This window comes from Varroa destructor, unplaced genomic scaffold (assembly GCF_002443255.2).
Source record: "Varroa destructor unplaced genomic scaffold, Vdes_3.0 BEIS01000006.1, whole genome shotgun sequence".
NCBI classification, from domain to species: Eukaryota; Metazoa; Arthropoda; class Arachnida; order Mesostigmata; family Varroidae; genus Varroa; species Varroa destructor.
In genome coordinates, this window is record NW_019211459.1 from 25,818,950 (window position 1) to 25,835,994 (window position 17,045).

The following is a 17,045-nucleotide window of genomic DNA, read 5'->3' on the forward strand; positions in this document are numbered from 1 at the left end:
ACACGTTCAGATTATGCCCTTTAAATCATAGTAACTCGTAAATATACAGCAGTAGACTTGTGCACAGATCAATTCACAGTGCATGTATTGCAGTACAATTAGAAAAAAAAAAGATTAGCCATTGCGCAGTAAGTTTAGATAGAACATTAAACACCGCAAGTTATCAAATGCCACTAGCTATACCGTATAAACGTGCGTCACGTGCTCTGTAGATTACTATTATATCAGACAATCGTAAATGGTTACTTTCTATATCAAGTGTGCTGCTCGAATAATTCACTTTTCCTTTCATTTTCTATTAATATTACTGTTTTTTTTGAGTAAACAACTTGGTGAGTCCATCCAATTCAATAGGTACATAGTTGTTGCTGCTGCTCTATTTCCATCGCCTGTCATCGTCCCCACTTGTTCGCTGACAAACCGCAAATTGTGCCGTTGACTGACGGCAAATGTACACTAAAAAGGATTAGTAAGAGTATTTTTGTTGTCAAGCTCGACAACAATTATGCTTCCAACGACAGATTGAGAGCGAGCTACTATAGCTGGGTAATCATGATGGCGATAGGGGTTCCAAGTCAATTATTCGACGGTGCGTTTATCCACTTGTTCATAAGGTTCGTTAGCTTAATCTTCCTCGCCGGAAAATGGCCGCAGAGCAGACGGGGTCAAACAGTCACTGAAACATTGCTGCCACCGCCGATCCACGGACAGTGTGTCTTGTCCAATACAACTGTGGAGTTTCCGCGTAAGCCTTTATATTGCTTCTCATTTTTAGCGTTATCGTCGTTGTTCGCTGGCGTGTACGCAGACGAATGAATGAATGAATGAAACTCTCCTTCTACGTTTTGTTTTCGTCTCGAATCAACACGACGACGACGACGCGATGGGCAGCGTCCAGGCTCGCCCGTGACTGTCCGTCTGTTTGCCTGTGGCGTGTCTGCATGAGGCGACACCTCGTCTACCCGAACTTCGTTTGACGTTACCAGATGCCTACTTGTTGGCCTGATGCGTAACCGGTAAAACAACCGTTGGCTGGTAGCTGACTGTGAACTAGCGACCACCACTGCTGATTGGTAAACGAGCCCTAAGGACTTGTGTTGTTGCTGTTGTTCATTTGGGTAGTAAAATTGCAAACCAGCCAACAATCGTCGTCTATAGCTGTGTCGAACTATGAACTATGCTTGGACTACGTTGACGCTTTCCTATATTACCTTAGAACGGGGGTGATAGTCCACTTAAAGCTGGACAGCCTAATGCATTGCAGCTGGCATGTGGGAATGTTGATACGTGTCGAAAGGCGCTAAGCGACGCTGAAGACACCGCTCGTACTTCCGAACTGTTACTACCAGCCGCGCGAACAGCAGGAGCTGACTTCATTTAAAGGCGGCTCGCATCGTAGAAACGCTTATGAACGCCTGTCCGTGCGGGGCCCCCCAAATATACGGAAATATGGTACATTCGCTTTCGCGCACTTACGCGATCCACTATCAGCGTTGCTAGTGCCACAACAACGAATACCAGTTTACTAGCGTACGCTCTCCTCTAAACCAGGGGCTACCGGTTTGAGTCAAACCGCCCGTTACTATTGTGACTATCGCGGCCGCAATGACAAAGAGTGACCCCACGGACATGTGGCCATTGTCAGCGCTAATCGGCACGCGTAAGGCCTTCTAGCTGTGCGTTTCCTTGACCGGCTCGTCTAATTGGCATACTAAAATGTTTTTGTTATTTTGGCAGCAGGACGTGCTGCGAGCATTTGAATCAGGGCTGGACCGAGGAAAGGCGTTCCGGAACCACTCGTACTCACGTATTCGACTTCGTTCAACACCTTGCTATGAAAATACGAAATATTCAGCATTCGTTAATAGACTGTGTGGCTTAAGTAGGGCGACATAAACATATTTACAGGTTTTGTTTATGGTTGCTTGCTGTCAACAGATCCACTCGTTAGGTACGAGCGCAAATTGTCTTATCTGCGACATAATAAATCCGTTCTCTGGGCAATGAAAAGTGGCGCTGGAGAGGTGTTTGATAAGCAATGAAGGTAACGAACGTTTGTACAGAGATTTATTTGAGAACGGTCAAAGTATAGAAGCGATTTAAAAAGATTTTTCGTGACCTGCACCCGATGACGACTGAGTAGGCCTAGCGGAAAGAGGATAGTTTAAGCGTGCAGCGGGTGACCGAAGCAATAGTACCTGATGACCTGATGTCGGTTTTCGGCGTTCCCGTTTCGTGGAGGCTTTATCAAGGAATGATTTCAAAGTACCTTAAATGTCTCTCATAACCGACATAATCAGTATAGAGCTCAAGCTAAGTGAATGAGAAAACAGTTGGCGTCGTTGGGCAAATACTTAGAATAATGACCTTCATTATTCACTTTTAAATTTACTTTAAATCATTAGACTTAAAATCATTTTCAGTAAAACATTAATTCAGATTAATAGCAAAGTATAACAATTATGTCTCCGGAAATCTTCGAAAATTTAAGGGTTGTATAGCTAGCTAAGGTCAAGAAAATGCAGCTTGGTTTATAAACTGTCCTTGTTAGCTTTTTCGAATTTCGACGAAGTCTATATTTATTAAGAATCCGTACTTGTACATTGTTTACAATCAACACACTTCCCACGCATAGCAGAGACTATTAATTCTAATATATTATCACAGCATTCACCGGGTTATTAAATTCAAAAGCGAACGTAGCCTGTTGGGTTAGATTTCCAAAAGCTTACATGGAAAATATTGCAATCGATGGAAACGACGCAGAATACCTAATCCGATTACCTATCCCGCGTACTGTTTGCGTGTTTTGAGGTCAGCAAGAACTGGCCTTAACCTTTCTGTGCCCTTACGCCGATACATGTGCTAATAGACTGCCAGTGTACGTACACCTCAAGCGGTAAGGACGGAATTAAAGCTTAATGCGAAATTCGTATGGTCTGCCGCCTAATTCTTGTTGAATATGTCGTAGACGCGAGCCATTAGGATTAATGAAAATGCAACGGGTTTATTGTTATCAAACTTTCAAAGTTCTCCATAGCTGGGTTCATACACGCCCCTATTATCGTAGCATTCGGAATACATTACAAGCGTTCAGGACAAACAGAAAAATCAAGCTCTTTTATGGGTTGTATTTATTAGCGTTGGCACGGTACATCACTGACGCGTCTCGAAGCAGTTGCTGTCAATTGTTTGCTATTTTACGATAACAAAACCAAGCACGAAGTACTAAATGGCACTATAATAAATTGCTATCATTGTTTGGTATAGTTTACCCTTCTTTCCTCGATCTTTCAACTCTACTTCCTACATGCATTCTTTGAATATACGCGTACAGCATAAGTTACTTCCAAGCATTACTTGACAGCTTTCAGACGGCCTGATTACGTCAAATTCGAGCAATCGTGTTAGCAATAACCAGCCACTGTAGGGAAATCTACTTGGCAGACAAACTATTTTTTTGGATTTGAAATTACTATCCGCACATATCAAAATCGTCCTGAAATAAATGTTCCCGCATCCATACTAGGCGGCAGACTGGTCTCGAAAGATGTCCTGAACACAAACTAGTCCTTTTGCTACACCACTATATTGCAGCCTCCCTAATCGTATATATATCGTCCACCACGGCGCGGCCCTGTTGTCTATTTCTAAGAGCGCAAATCTAAAGGCTTTGTCTATACACGGAAAGTAAATGGCCGCAGAAGCGGATGTAAGGCGTTCGGTGTTCGCTTTATCTCAGCGATCCGCCGTACTATTACGTCTTTGCGTAAATGAAGTTTCCAACGTAGGTCAGGGAAAATGCTCCATTACTTCGTGTTATTTGCATCGGACGTCGACTATTTTGGCTACAATACATATGTAATACACGTGAGCTCGACTGCTATCTATAATGTTCGGGACAGAGTAGATTCATTCTAGTAGAAATCAGCTATGAGGATTCATCGAGACACTGATAGTTTACAGACATTGGAAGGGCAGATAAGTCGAAACCCATACAGAGCTATGGTCAATGGGGGCATTGAATTATACTAGCGTTTAAACATGATTCTGCGAACGTCAAATGCGATTGTCTCTAGCGCTAATGATGAAATAAACATTGTTTGTTTTTGTAAAGATAACATTCGCTCAAGTAAATACCTAGCACGACCTCATTATCCACATCTGTAGCATGCTGCAATAAACACACCATTAATGAACAATGATTTCAGTGTCCATCTTTGACTACCCATGCGAAGTCTATCAGGAGTGCCAATGCATCATTTGTAGGCAATCAAATGTAATCGAAATGATAGAAAAACATTTTAAGAAACCACTAATTCGTGCAAGATAGTTGACACGATCGTTCCATGCGCACAAAAAGCCCAACAGGATTTTTATACGTATATTTCGTACGTATGAACAGAATATTTGTCCAAGTCCTAACTGGAAAATCCTTTTATATCCACAGTTCTATCAGTCCATACGGATAACTTACCGTTGTGTCAGATATCGGATTGGCATTACATCTGTATAACACTTGTAAATAGTGCGACATGTGTCGTCCGTCTACGCTAGATGGCGCTCCTCTTCGTTTTTATGTAATGCTAGATTATCTATGTAAATTCCCTAGGTTAGATCATGCCTTTTTCGTTCAGGTCAGACTACTGAACGTCTAAGCGTTACGAATACAACATGTGACTGACTCACTCGCTGGCATTTTTTTTTGTCAGACGTTTGGTTGAACGTATAGTGGAATTAGAAGCCACCCTACTACCCTGACCTTATTACTCATCTTCGTGGTGACGCAGATTAACGAATACGGAACACGATAGGCCTTTTAGCCGAAATATTGTCACATCATCAAGCAAAATCGCTTGCAACGCGGCCGAACGATTGCGGCATTGAGGACTAGTACATGTGGGAAAGAAAAGATAGCGTGCTTGTCTCAAACAGCGAGATTACATACGCCGACACGCTGTGCCAATCAAACAATGTTCAGTGTAGCAAGAAGCTGCACTAATTTTTACCCACAAGAATTATATATAATAATGATTTTTCGGACTTTAATGAACTCGGTGCATTACTGTGGCCCTGTGCACAGACAGGGGACAGAACGAATTTTTTTTATGTAGCAGAACAACGAAATATTAAGCAAAAACAAAATGAAAACTTTTCTTCAAGCTGTCAACTGGCTTTTTCCGAACTGTCAAAAACTCCCGCCTGTGTACGTATATATATGCGTGATACCATGTATACATACATAGAATCATTTGATGTATTTAAATGGGCAATCGAGTAAAGTTTAATAGTGGCTCCAAATATCACTATGAAGATGCAGTTATATATATAGGACATAAGGGATCATGTATATAGAAGCCAATTTGCCAAAAGATATATCCGTTGGCGGAGGGGCGGTGTCTTGTAACTCACACTCACCCTTTCTTTGGGTACTTCATCATAGGTATCGATGAGCTCCACCTGCGTCAAAGGCCTTCGCGGCTGACCCATTGCGTTCTGGATGTTGTGCCGATGTAACGCGTCCATTGTGAGGCTCGTCCAGAGCACTTAGACTTAATAGCTGGAAATATGAAATATGGGCATAGTTATTATTGGATTATTTGGACTTCATGCATTGTCATTGACAGTAACTGGCACGACATGGTCCATAAAAATTGGAAGTTCTTGTAGCAAGTAAACACCAGATTTATCGCTTTTATACATTAACGAAAGGCCTTGACTGGCAGCGAAATTGCGGCAGGGAAGACTTGGGTTGCTTTTTAGATGGACGAGAAAAAAAGTCTGCTTTACATAGTAAGAATAGAAAAATTGTAGAAACACTATTGTGTAATATCAATTTCATGAATAGACAATACTAAGTGAGTTTTGTCTATAGCTTTCAGTGTAAATCAATCTGCAAGGTTGAATGCGCACATATTTTGAACAAAAAAAAAAACCTAAATTACACGTCTCTACCTAAAACTGTCAACTAGATTTTCTATTTCTCTAAACGCAGATAAATATTAGAAATTAAATAAAAAATATCTTCAATTTGGGTACGTCACGTTGGATGAAAAAGCGAATCTAAATCATGATTATGTTATAGGGCCTCCGAGGTTAACGATCTCCGTCCGTATGATAAAGTTGTCAGTTTTGTGACCACTAATAAGAAAATTTCAGGTTTAGAGCACACACACATCCACATACACGCGCGCGCGTATGCACGCGCGTACGTACGTACGTACGTACGCACGCACCCACACATACACACACACACGCAGCGCTGGCTTCAATTCAATTGTATTATTTATGCACTGCTGCACAATCTCTCACAACATATCCACGCACGCACAAAACCATAGGACAACCTTCGCACTTCATTGGATCGGAACATAGGCAGTTACTAAGTGCTCAAGACAGGCGCACTCATTACGCAATGTTATATGCCACACATATAAACGACAGACATTACATGTAGTTGGCCTTGATTTCTCTCTAGCCCACTGTACCTTTGCTTAACCAATATATCAGGTCTGTACAAGAGCTCTATCAGAATGTTACTCCTTACCGAACGCTAATGGCACAACTATTGAATGATTAATATTCAATCATTACGTTGATATACTGACCTAGTCTAGTTAAGTTCAGTAGCAGTTATAGCACCCGCTACCTGTGTATATCCGCTCTGACCATTCACAAATCGAAGGAACCTATTGTGACATCGTTACTACGACGTTTATACCGACTACTCCTGAAACTGCTGGATCTTCTTAGCTGAATACCATGGACTTTGATGGAGGAAAGCTAATCCCATTTACAGAAATACCGTTTGAAACGTACGTGCCGTGGGAACCTACCGTCTGGATGCCGAGTAGCGGCGGAGTTTCTTCTAAAACCCATAATCAGCCTAGAGGCTATCACTAGCTCTCCCGCTGAATATTACTATTGTGTAAGCATATTTCTACTTTATGGACCCGTCGTTTACCGCGCGCGTGTATGTGGACGCGTCGCGCCGCCCCGTACCGCACTGGCCCATCTCACTACGACAGTAAGAGCACAGCATTATCATCACTAACGTCCGTCGCCACAGTGGCAGAACCTGCATCAACAACCTTCCATCCATGACAGTGCATTGAATTGCCTGAGGTATCGCAGCGGCCTCTCTATTTCTTCGTATAACAACTTTGCGGGTATGCATGTATGTAAGTGTTTTTGCGCCATTCATATTCTATTGGCGTGCCCGCTTCGATGGTCGATCATCATTGCTAAGAGGAACAGTCACCAAAGCCTAGTTGTCAATCCTGTGACCATTCCATCGCTGCCGTCCACAGTAAAATCTATTTAATCGCAGTGCTGGAACTGGCCGAGGGGTGTCGGCACGAGGTGGAGAAGAAAAAAATGGAAGCGGTGATTTACCGTAAATCGGTTGTAAAAAGCCGCCAACAACGGTATAGTCGCTCCATCATCTGCCACTATCATTTAATCGTTAAATGATCATCACTACTTTTACGTACGACGGATAGGAGTCGTGCGAAAAGTGGATGCATGGGTCAGTCCGTACCAACTTTGTCATCTAGTCGCAAAGCGCACAGCGGTCAACACCATCGATTTGAAACAAAACCAGCAGCCATGCTGAAATCCGTCGAGCAAGACTAATGTGATTCACACTGGATAACGCACGCCCGTCTCGCAACACTAGATGCATATGGTTATTTTCGCATGTCTAATAGACTTGGCCTGTCTGATAGCGTCTGCAAATCGGCCCCTGTTGGGCAACGACTCGTTAGTCCCACAACGAAAACGGTAGAAAGATCAAGAGATTTGTACTGGTACCACTAGTGATGATGACTCTGAGAAATAATAGCGGCGATTAACGTGGGTGATGAAAAATTCCACACTGACGAAAAACAGCATAGATACAATGTAATAATCGTTCACATTTCCGTGACGACTACCAAACTCTGATATTAACGCAGCGTCATTGCCTATAAACGTGACTGGTCTCTATGACATGCGGTATTCGCTATAAACGGTATCATCCGAATCTGGATCCGAGTCGAATGATCAATTTTGAGAAAGATGTCTATTTGAACGCCTTGTCACGGAATAAGCCCTAACCTTTGTCTTCTCACGCCGTACATGGAACAGAGAAACAATTGTTTTAGACAGCCGACTAACTATCTATTCTCTACCCTATAAATTTTTTATAACTTGTTCTTTCAATACTTTGTTTTATTTAAGATAGGCATAGTGCTCAACATAGGTTCGTTGCCTAATGTAACTTCACTCATTAGTTTTTTATTCGTAATCATCGACGTCACCTCTTAGGCACTCTACGGATGAAGCGACCTTAAAACGAGCTGTTTCTTAAAAATGTGGCCTTGACGTACGACGTTCAGTAGTGTACATGAAGTTTGCAGATCTTTTTCTATTTGACTATAGATGAAGTCGCTAATCCGTATCATGGATTTGATCGGTAGATATGACAGGAGACGTTGAAGTAAGCACCCAGCATACATTAATCTAGATTTTGAACATCACTTACAAACCGCGCTTGGCTTCCAGTTCGTGTCTATCTTACTCGATAGATCAAAAGCTGTCTATTAGCGATGATCTCTTCACGAAATGCAGAACGGGCGTAAGCCTCCATTTACCTTTCAAAGGCATATAGTATAGGTAAAAAATTTTTCCGTTAGGCTCCTAATCAAATCACAGCTTAGACGTGTGCCTAAAAACCGCAGCTTAGGACTAAAAACGATTGTTTCGTACGAGCTTTTATGTAGGTTCTCGATGTCCGCCGTTTTCGTGTATGGAGCGGGGTATCAGGAAGCAAACTATTGGCGACGCCTCGGTTTATAGTTGAGGTAGCGGGATGCATATGCGTTAGGGTGACATTGCTTGCTCTAGACGATGCACTAGGTCTGTTTGACGAGGGAACACCTTTTACGGCACCAATCAACTAACAAAAGCCAGCGCAAAAAACCAGATGCAATTGTCCTGGCATTTGAAAGCTAGATGCGACATACATTCACGATGAAGACAGCTGTTCTAAGTTTCGGTAATTCTGTGGCAGGATGTGTTGCGATTACGGTGGGCCGGCGATCGCCTGCCGCAGGCCAAGCTTAATAAAAATGTTAGGAGATCCATTTGCCGGTAGACACTACATTTCCGAGGCTTGAGCTCGACATATTCATGCTATAATAATGCTTACTCATCTTGAAGAACTAGGTAGGAATATAGCAACATTTTCTTGGCAACTGTGTTAACGATTCCAGATGCGTCTGACATCATTATTGCTTACGAAGTCCCGAGCACCGTGGCCTTTGTGGTCTATTGGAGTTTTCCATCGGAGTTTAAAAATAAGAACACTGGAAATCTTCCGAACGATGGAAGCAGTACTTTGCAAAGGAACTTCACTTTTCTTTAATCAAGAGGCAGTTTTGAGGCTGTCTTGAATGCAATATATATATATATATATATGTATATATTTATTCTATAGAAGTGTATCTAGTTTATCGGCGTAGCTACGATCCGCTCTGTTTGTATAGTTAACAGCGCGGTACTATACAATTCGACAATTGCATTCCTCTTCGCCAGAATGACAACGTATTATTATATAGCCACAACCAAGACAACGATCAAAGGCGAAGTCGACATCCCTTGGGGTCATAGCTACTGTAACAATAAGCTTTCCAGTAAAATCGACGTTTTTCTCAAGAAAAATGAAAAAAAAAAAAGGCACCGCTTATTTACTACACTGATTGCTACGAAGCTCAACTCATACTTCGTCGTGTTGCTTAATCTCAACGCTAGTAAATAAATGAATTAATTCAGCCTTGTTGCTTGACATTTCATTGACGATAGCACCTTTACCTTGGCTTTTGACTTATTACCAAGCGGTCTGGTGGAATATCTAGAAATCATACAATTATGCCACATTTCAAGAAATGATTTCACCAACGTTGAAGTAGAACAGAAATCGTTACGCCATGTATGAATAGTGTTGCTTTAAATAAACAGCACAGGCACGTATTCGAAAACAGAACTAATGATAACGTAAATTACAACTGTACAACTTCCAACTTGCATCGTCCGCTGCTGCTGTGCCCAAAAACACAGAGGAAACGTGAGGACACTATTATAAACGTATAGTGGCCATTCGTCAGCGTTGCGTCGTAACAATGTGTAACTTGTCCTCCTAACCATTAGTCCTTATCTATTATAGAAAAATTGATTTGGCTCTCTGAGTTCTGCACTTTATTTTGTTTGACGCATTTCGAGATCAGCATGACCCCGTCAAAGGCACTGGTATTACGACCGATGACGCGAACAGCGTATGAACTTAACCCTGTGTATTTTTTCGATACCGGACTGAACGAGGGTATCGCGCCCGCGGAGAATGAATGGAGCGGCCGCTGTGTCATTACGTGATTGATTTTCGTTTCGTTCGCCGTACTATTGATTTCTTTTCAAAAAGAAAAGCACATCGGCGGTACGGAATAGGTCTTGATAAGCATAAAAATATCACGAAAAAAAGGCCCAGATGCATAAATAAAAATACATGGACTTTAGAAAAAAAACTAACGGCTGCCGTAATAACAGCGCTACGAAAAAGGACCACAGTGGCAAATTTCGGTGCACAAAAGTTTGCGTGCTTCGCTGCAGTCAGCTGCCGTATCATCACCTAGCGTGCCTGTATTTTTCCTGTCTGCACACCGATAGACGTATACGGTGCTTTCATATTTGGTTCCCTTACCGAGTCGGTCGCTGATGTACAACTCTCGTGGTCTAATCTTATTTCAGTTCAAGTTAGCAACTGTTAAATTTGCGTAACTTCCGCCAGATGGGAAAAGTATTCATGGTGACGAACTTCGTTGAAAGGCTGATTGTAGGTACCATATTCGCCGTTGAAGAACACGTTCGGATGGCGTTTAGTGCACGACAAACGGTTACCCGGCAGGAAAATCTCAACGGGCAGCTCAGTTATGATCGTCTGTTGCGACGTCGTCACTGTTAAATCATCCGTGCGACCGGCATGGTCATTACCTGCTGTTAGAGTATGATTGACAGTGTTGGATCAATGTCATCGTTCTTTACCACGGTTTAGGCTACGATTTCTCCGTAATTCGGGCAGGGGTGAGATCAACGAAGGGTAGTCGGAAAAGAAAGCTAACCAGGAGAGCTTGCAGTTTGGCAATGATCAGCAGCCCTAGTGCCACCTGCTCGCTATATATGAAAGTGACAATAACTTCGTATCGAACCAAAATATGACGATAATGGCGGTTATCGACAGTTGCGGTCACAGTACTGTTTACTAATTATTACGTCTACTCTTACCTAAAGCTCTGAATTCTAAGGAAGGCACTTCTTGCTCGCTGCTACTATGCAATGCCAATGCAGACGCGGGCCCTCTATTAAGATCAACCCCTGTTGTTCGTCCATTAATAATGGATTTTAATAAAACTGCATTAACAATTCGGTCGGCGCAACCATTATTATAACAATGTTTACTTTTAAATTGCCACAACGCACACGTTTATTAAAGCTACCGTTTTTAACAGAGGCAACAACGATCGAGCCTTTTGTCCGCGTTCTTGACGACTGTATGGCCCCAGCGCCTCATTAGAAGCACATCATCGGATGCTTCTCCCGCATAATCTCGTACAGGGTCATTAGGCTTGTCCTTCTAAACTGGCGGTGCCCCCGGACTGGAGTAAAACGCTACGTAAGGAAGAGTACGAACACCCTTAATGACAACGTTGGCTAACGACGATTTGAGCCAGAGTTGATTTATTGGTCATCTCGTATCTAACAGGGGGTGAAATAGACGAAAATTTCAAGGACAATCTTTTTTGGTGATATAACAATGCCAGGCAAACTGGTAGTCTTTGTGGTTGTCGAGATTTTCGTAATAAGAGATGCTGTGTCAACCTATGTGAATCACGGCATTCAACATTTTAGGTAGGCTCACGGGAGCCTTTCGAGTCACTTTCTGTTTCCATCTACAACCCGTCCATATGCCGTATGGAAGCCACCATATATATAATGGCGATTATCTTTATAGCAATCAATTGAAGCACTCTTTATCTAGAATTTCAACTCGGATACGTATCAGCAAATCTTATCCCTTTGTATACCCCAAAGCTAAAAGCAGGTGATTTTTACAGGACACAAAATTCATTGCTTCAATGATAGTCCAAATCATGGCTGCATTAAATGCACTGGACAAACGGCAAACAATTGAGATCCGTTAATTTTCACTTAACGTCCTTACCTGACATCCTTAACAAAAAAAAAAACACTAGGCAAGCAGAGGAGCGCCTTCAAACAAAGCAGGGAAAGGCCAATTTGCGGGTAAGGCAGATAACATCAATATGGATATAATCAATATGGAATGCACATATGGGATGCATGAGCGAGCATTGCTTATTAAAAGGACTAAGGAGGGTCTTTGCTGTTTATTGAATAAAAATCACTCTTCAATAAACAGCAAAGAACGTTCTTTGTTCTTTTCGAATTGGCCATCACTTATTGTTCGTTATATAGTAACACCGTTGCTCGCGGTGTCAGGTCAACTTAGCCGCGCACGTAACTTAACGTTTGAAAAAAACATCGAATATACTTATGGCACAATGGAATCTATTTCACTTGATCTCCGGCAATCGTATTAGCACTAGTACAGCCTATTATCAGCCGTAAAGATAATAATGCCGATGGCTATCACGATGGGGGAGGAACAAAACGTGGTATCCATGAATCTCGTTGACTTTCGAGGAACCTATGCCAGAATACGCTATAATGCTAAACGGTAAAAGGAGATTCTTGTGAAAACAACGTATACGGGAATATGAATGAAGCTTTACGTAGCATGATGCGTATTGCCTAACCAAGGGTCCTGTTTTACGACCAAGTTGAGTCATGACGATAGTAATTTAACAAAGTAGCATATTTTATACGATATGCGAACATAGTCCGAGCAATTTATGTAACTTGTCCCAGTTACTAAATTGTGACGAACTTACCTGTATTTGTAATGCGGGCTCAGCTAAAGGGGAGTGCAATATATATATAGATGATGATAGCTTTCGTGTACACTGTTTGTCCGAATGCTGAATACGATCCTCTATAGATACCTTTTTTCTATATATTATGTAGTCTATTATGAGATAGTCTACGACGCGGATTGATTACGGATAACCGCAAAACTATGGTTTACAAACTAGGCAGGTCAGGTAATTTACTTGTGAGTTGCTCCATATTGATTTATTTCCTATATAAAAATATATCAAATAAATAAAATAAAAAATACATCAATCGAAAATAGTCCCTGCTTGGAGAGACACTTCCCTATTGTAGTAACTCACTAGATAGCTGGTTAATGCCAACGAAAAATACACTGAGCACTTAGTTTGAAATAGAAAAACATTAATAAAACATAGTAAACAATATTAACAAATGATGCATACATTATTCGAACTGGAACTTAGATAGTTCAGAGTCTGAAATTGATGGGTTCGTATCTTTCAGCAGCAGCTTTTCACGGGTGTCCTACTTTCGCCCACTATAAAGGTCCCGATATTTAGCAACCATGATCACTTGGCCTCTGGCACAACAACAGTGCGTGCGTCAATCAACTGATCCTTTCAAGAACATAAATAGTAAAATTCTGTGCTGGCTTTCGGACTATCCCCAAGTCGCAGATTGAACGCATGCCAGATTGACGCCTGTGTCACCTTTAGTAGGTATGCATCGTAGGTTTTCAACTAGGACGCGTACGCAGGCCCTGAGAAAGCATTTATCTTTAAGCGGAAAACGTAATTTCGCGTAGTTCAAATATTTTCTCGAAAGTTCGACTACAATAAACAAGCGGTTCGCCATAAACCGCTCTGTAATGATGTCAGTCGGCTCACAAGCGTTGTAGGTTAAATGCATTTATTTGCTCCCTGTTTCTGCGAAATCCATATATACTCGTTCGTATATAGTTTAACGGCTGCGTCCGATCGACGAATCTTCAAATTATTACGCTTCTGACCCGCAAGCTTGACCCTACAAATTAGGTTCCATCATGCAACAGACGTACACAATCAGGCCCAGTCTGCAACGCACATGATACACTCGAAGGCATAGCACAATCACGCCGTGCACTAGAGCAGTACGTGAGTTTCAGCTCATCCAAAAGACTGCTTGCAGTCTCGTTCTTTCTAGTCCATAAAAATGCGCGGCAAAAACAAAGCTACCAGTCAACAGCTGTGCTTATTTACGTATGAATAACAGGTTGTATCTAATTTTGTTCGACTCCATTAAAATGTCGTCATAAAAAACGACCGCTTAGCTTGCTTTTATATTTTAATGGTAAACATTCTTGTCAAGAAGTTGCCTTTCTGTGCATTCCCCCTTTATTGTATGGCAAAAACGAATAGGTGAAAGAATCTGATGGCTTTTCGCTAATCGAACATTGTAACGATAACCGGTATAGGATGCGCTTCGATTTAGGACTTTAACGGTAAGTGCAAGTTTGCTGCGTTCGATAAATAAATAAGTTTTTTTCAGCAAGTTTCAGGTGCTTCTATGCTTGGGGCTATAAGTTTAAATAGGATTTAAGAAAACAGAAAAACGAAGAAACAGGTAGATCTCGGATCCTTTCAGCGCAGTGTAAATTCAAAGCAATACAAGCTTTATATGCGTACGATAGAGGCAGGATCGTCAACTACATATTCTACCTAGCTTTGAACGAAGCTTATAGAACTACTACGAAATATAACAAAAATCAATTCGCAGGATTTGCAATCGGCCAAAAACATAGGGCAATCGATGAGGCTGCACCAGAGACAAAATCCGACCGGCTGAAGTGAATTAGCGACGCAGGACTAGTAATTAGGCCAACAGTAACCAGTTTATAGACGGTAGTCAAGTAATGTAATCGGGGTGACGCTGATCAGCGATTTTTTGGCCCGTGGTTTGCATCTTGGCAAATTTCTGGTAGCAGCCCTCTGTACGCGAACGACCCCATGCGGCCTAAACTACCAGCTGTAAACTATGCCGATCATACTGATATGATATCCGTGTATTTGCTACCTAGGTGCCTTTGCCTTGAAGTGTTCATCGTTAATTTGTGTATAACCGTCGCCGAACCTGCTGTAGCCTACACAATGTTAACAAAAATTCAGGACATGTCCAAGGAAAGCCAAACTCCAAAAAAGGGTCTCAGATATAGCTTTACTTTATAATTTCGCAAAAAGCAAATTATTGGGTTCAATATTTTTCCTATTATCTTGTAGAGAAAGTAAATAGTCTTATTAATTAGGGCCTTCTTTGCGGCCTCAATCATTTCTGGATAGACTCAGACGACACTACATTCAAGCTGTTGCGAATAAGTGTTGTTGCTGGATTACTACTTTTGTGAGCGGTCACAAACTGTGGTCTAGAGAAACGGTAATTGCCACAATGTATGTAGTAAGACACACATTTTGTTCTAGAAATGTACCATACTACAAACAGAAAAAACAACCGTCAGGGACAACGCCGTAGAACAACCATGCCGGGTCCCGTTATGAGCTTTTCCCACAACGATCGTCTTTGCCCCCAGTGTGCCTTTGTATGATCAACTAAGCTGGCATCGATATGTATGACGGTATCTAGTTCATTAGTTCTACTATATCTCCATTTGTCTTTCTATCATGGTAGAAATAATACCTGTAGAAACTATCGAAATACACTTGTTGTCTAACGGAACGATTCAGCACTACATGAGATTATTCCGCCCTGCTAAATTGTCCTGCAAAATAGGACCTGAATAAAATATTTTCCTTATCTAAAACTCCGCTTCTACTCTTCGGCAGAGAGCATTGATTCCAGCCTTTTTGTCTTTCTAAGCAGACAAATGCAGACAATTACGTGACCCACCAAGCTATCACGGGAACATCGAACGGGAACAGCCTGAATGATCTTATCCATTACGGTGTATGAAAAAAATGGTACTGGAAGGATGCTAAACGCACCGATGGGCAAACGGCCGCTTCGTAAGGGTTCAAAAAAAAACAAGACGTCTAAACACGCAGTGGCAATCGCTTTGTCGAAGGTATCATTCCACTCGTATAGCAGTTGGTACTTGTTGTGGGACTGACATACCAATATGTGTATATATCTACAATGAGCTTATGCACGCAATACCATAAAACTAACGCTGCCATCTTAATTAGTGACATAACTCGTAGCTATATTTGTACATATAGATCTTATTAAACGTGAAAATAAATTCATTGATGTTTAAAATCTATAAGAACTTTAGATTGCCCGCAAATCCTGGGGGTTACATTGACATTGCTTCTCAAGTATTATACTGCAATATATGAGACGTACAAATATCGTTCTAGTCTGAATTTTTGAAAAAAACATCACCTTCACATTTGACTTGTTTCTCGGCTTAGCATCAAGCCGCATTTGAGGTTCTTGATGCTGGCGGTAAGTTCATATTTTTAAAATAACAAAATGTATGATATTTAACTTTGGATGACGGTGCAGCATCTATTGTAATCATCGACAAGTGTTTTGCAAAAGTTTTGTAACGGGACGTTTTTTTCTGAATGGTGTTATGGGACCTGGACGTTCCTAGACGTTTCAGAACGAACTTCAGGTCTTTCATGGATAAAAATTCCGCACCTTTTCACTGGCAAGTTACTAATCATCTGACAGTTAGTCAACGGGCACTTTAAAGTCGTCTGCGCTCCATGTGAAAAATACGGCAGGGATAGGCGTAGAGAGTAGGTTCGTGAGTCAAATAAACAAATATGGCACTGTAACTTCTGTACGAAATTGTTATTAGCGATAACATATAGCTGAAAAAAAAAACAACACCGAATTAGATATAGAAAATATGGTCGGCTTAACCAAGCGAAGTAAAACCATGGGAGAAACTTCTTAAGCCAATTTATGGTGCCTGTAGCCCGTAAGTAAACCAAACTTTGGGGGCTCTCGAAACGCAATAGAGATATAATGAGCAAAAATGATGCCCGTCCAAAAGTCCATTTTACAGCATCCGGCTCGAATTACGTATTTACGTAATTACG

The 17,045-nt window shown here is 41.5% G+C and overlaps 1 protein-coding gene and 1 long non-coding RNA gene across 16 annotated transcripts in view; one reads left to right on the plus strand and one right to left on the minus strand.

Annotated features, from left to right (window-relative positions):
* The window catches only part of LOC111252537 (prestin-like), a 106,038-nt gene that overhangs the window by 12,442 nt on the left and 76,551 nt on the right, over positions 1-17,045 (minus strand). For 11 of the 15 annotated variants that reach the window (XR_015330580.1, XM_022810638.2, XM_086993526.1 and 8 more), the window contains one exon: positions 5,419-5,560. Coding sequence is in view for 11 of the 15 variants with exons in the window: in XM_022810638.2 (XP_022666373.2) it covers positions 5,419-5,526 (108 nt within the window). In the remaining 4 variants the exon portion in view is untranslated. Of the gene's footprint in view, positions 1-308; positions 1,046-1,211; positions 1,395-5,418; positions 5,561-6,608; positions 6,628-17,045 lie in introns of those variants that run through there. The other 4 variants (XM_022810647.2, XM_086993528.1, XM_022810651.2 and 1 more) reach the window with 4 other exon arrangements.
* Positions 13,766-16,778, plus strand: LOC111252546 (uncharacterized). The gene is made up of 3 exons (XR_002674268.2): positions 13,766-14,482; positions 15,856-16,057; positions 16,592-16,778. It is a non-coding gene; the product is annotated as an uncharacterized LOC111252546 (long non-coding RNA).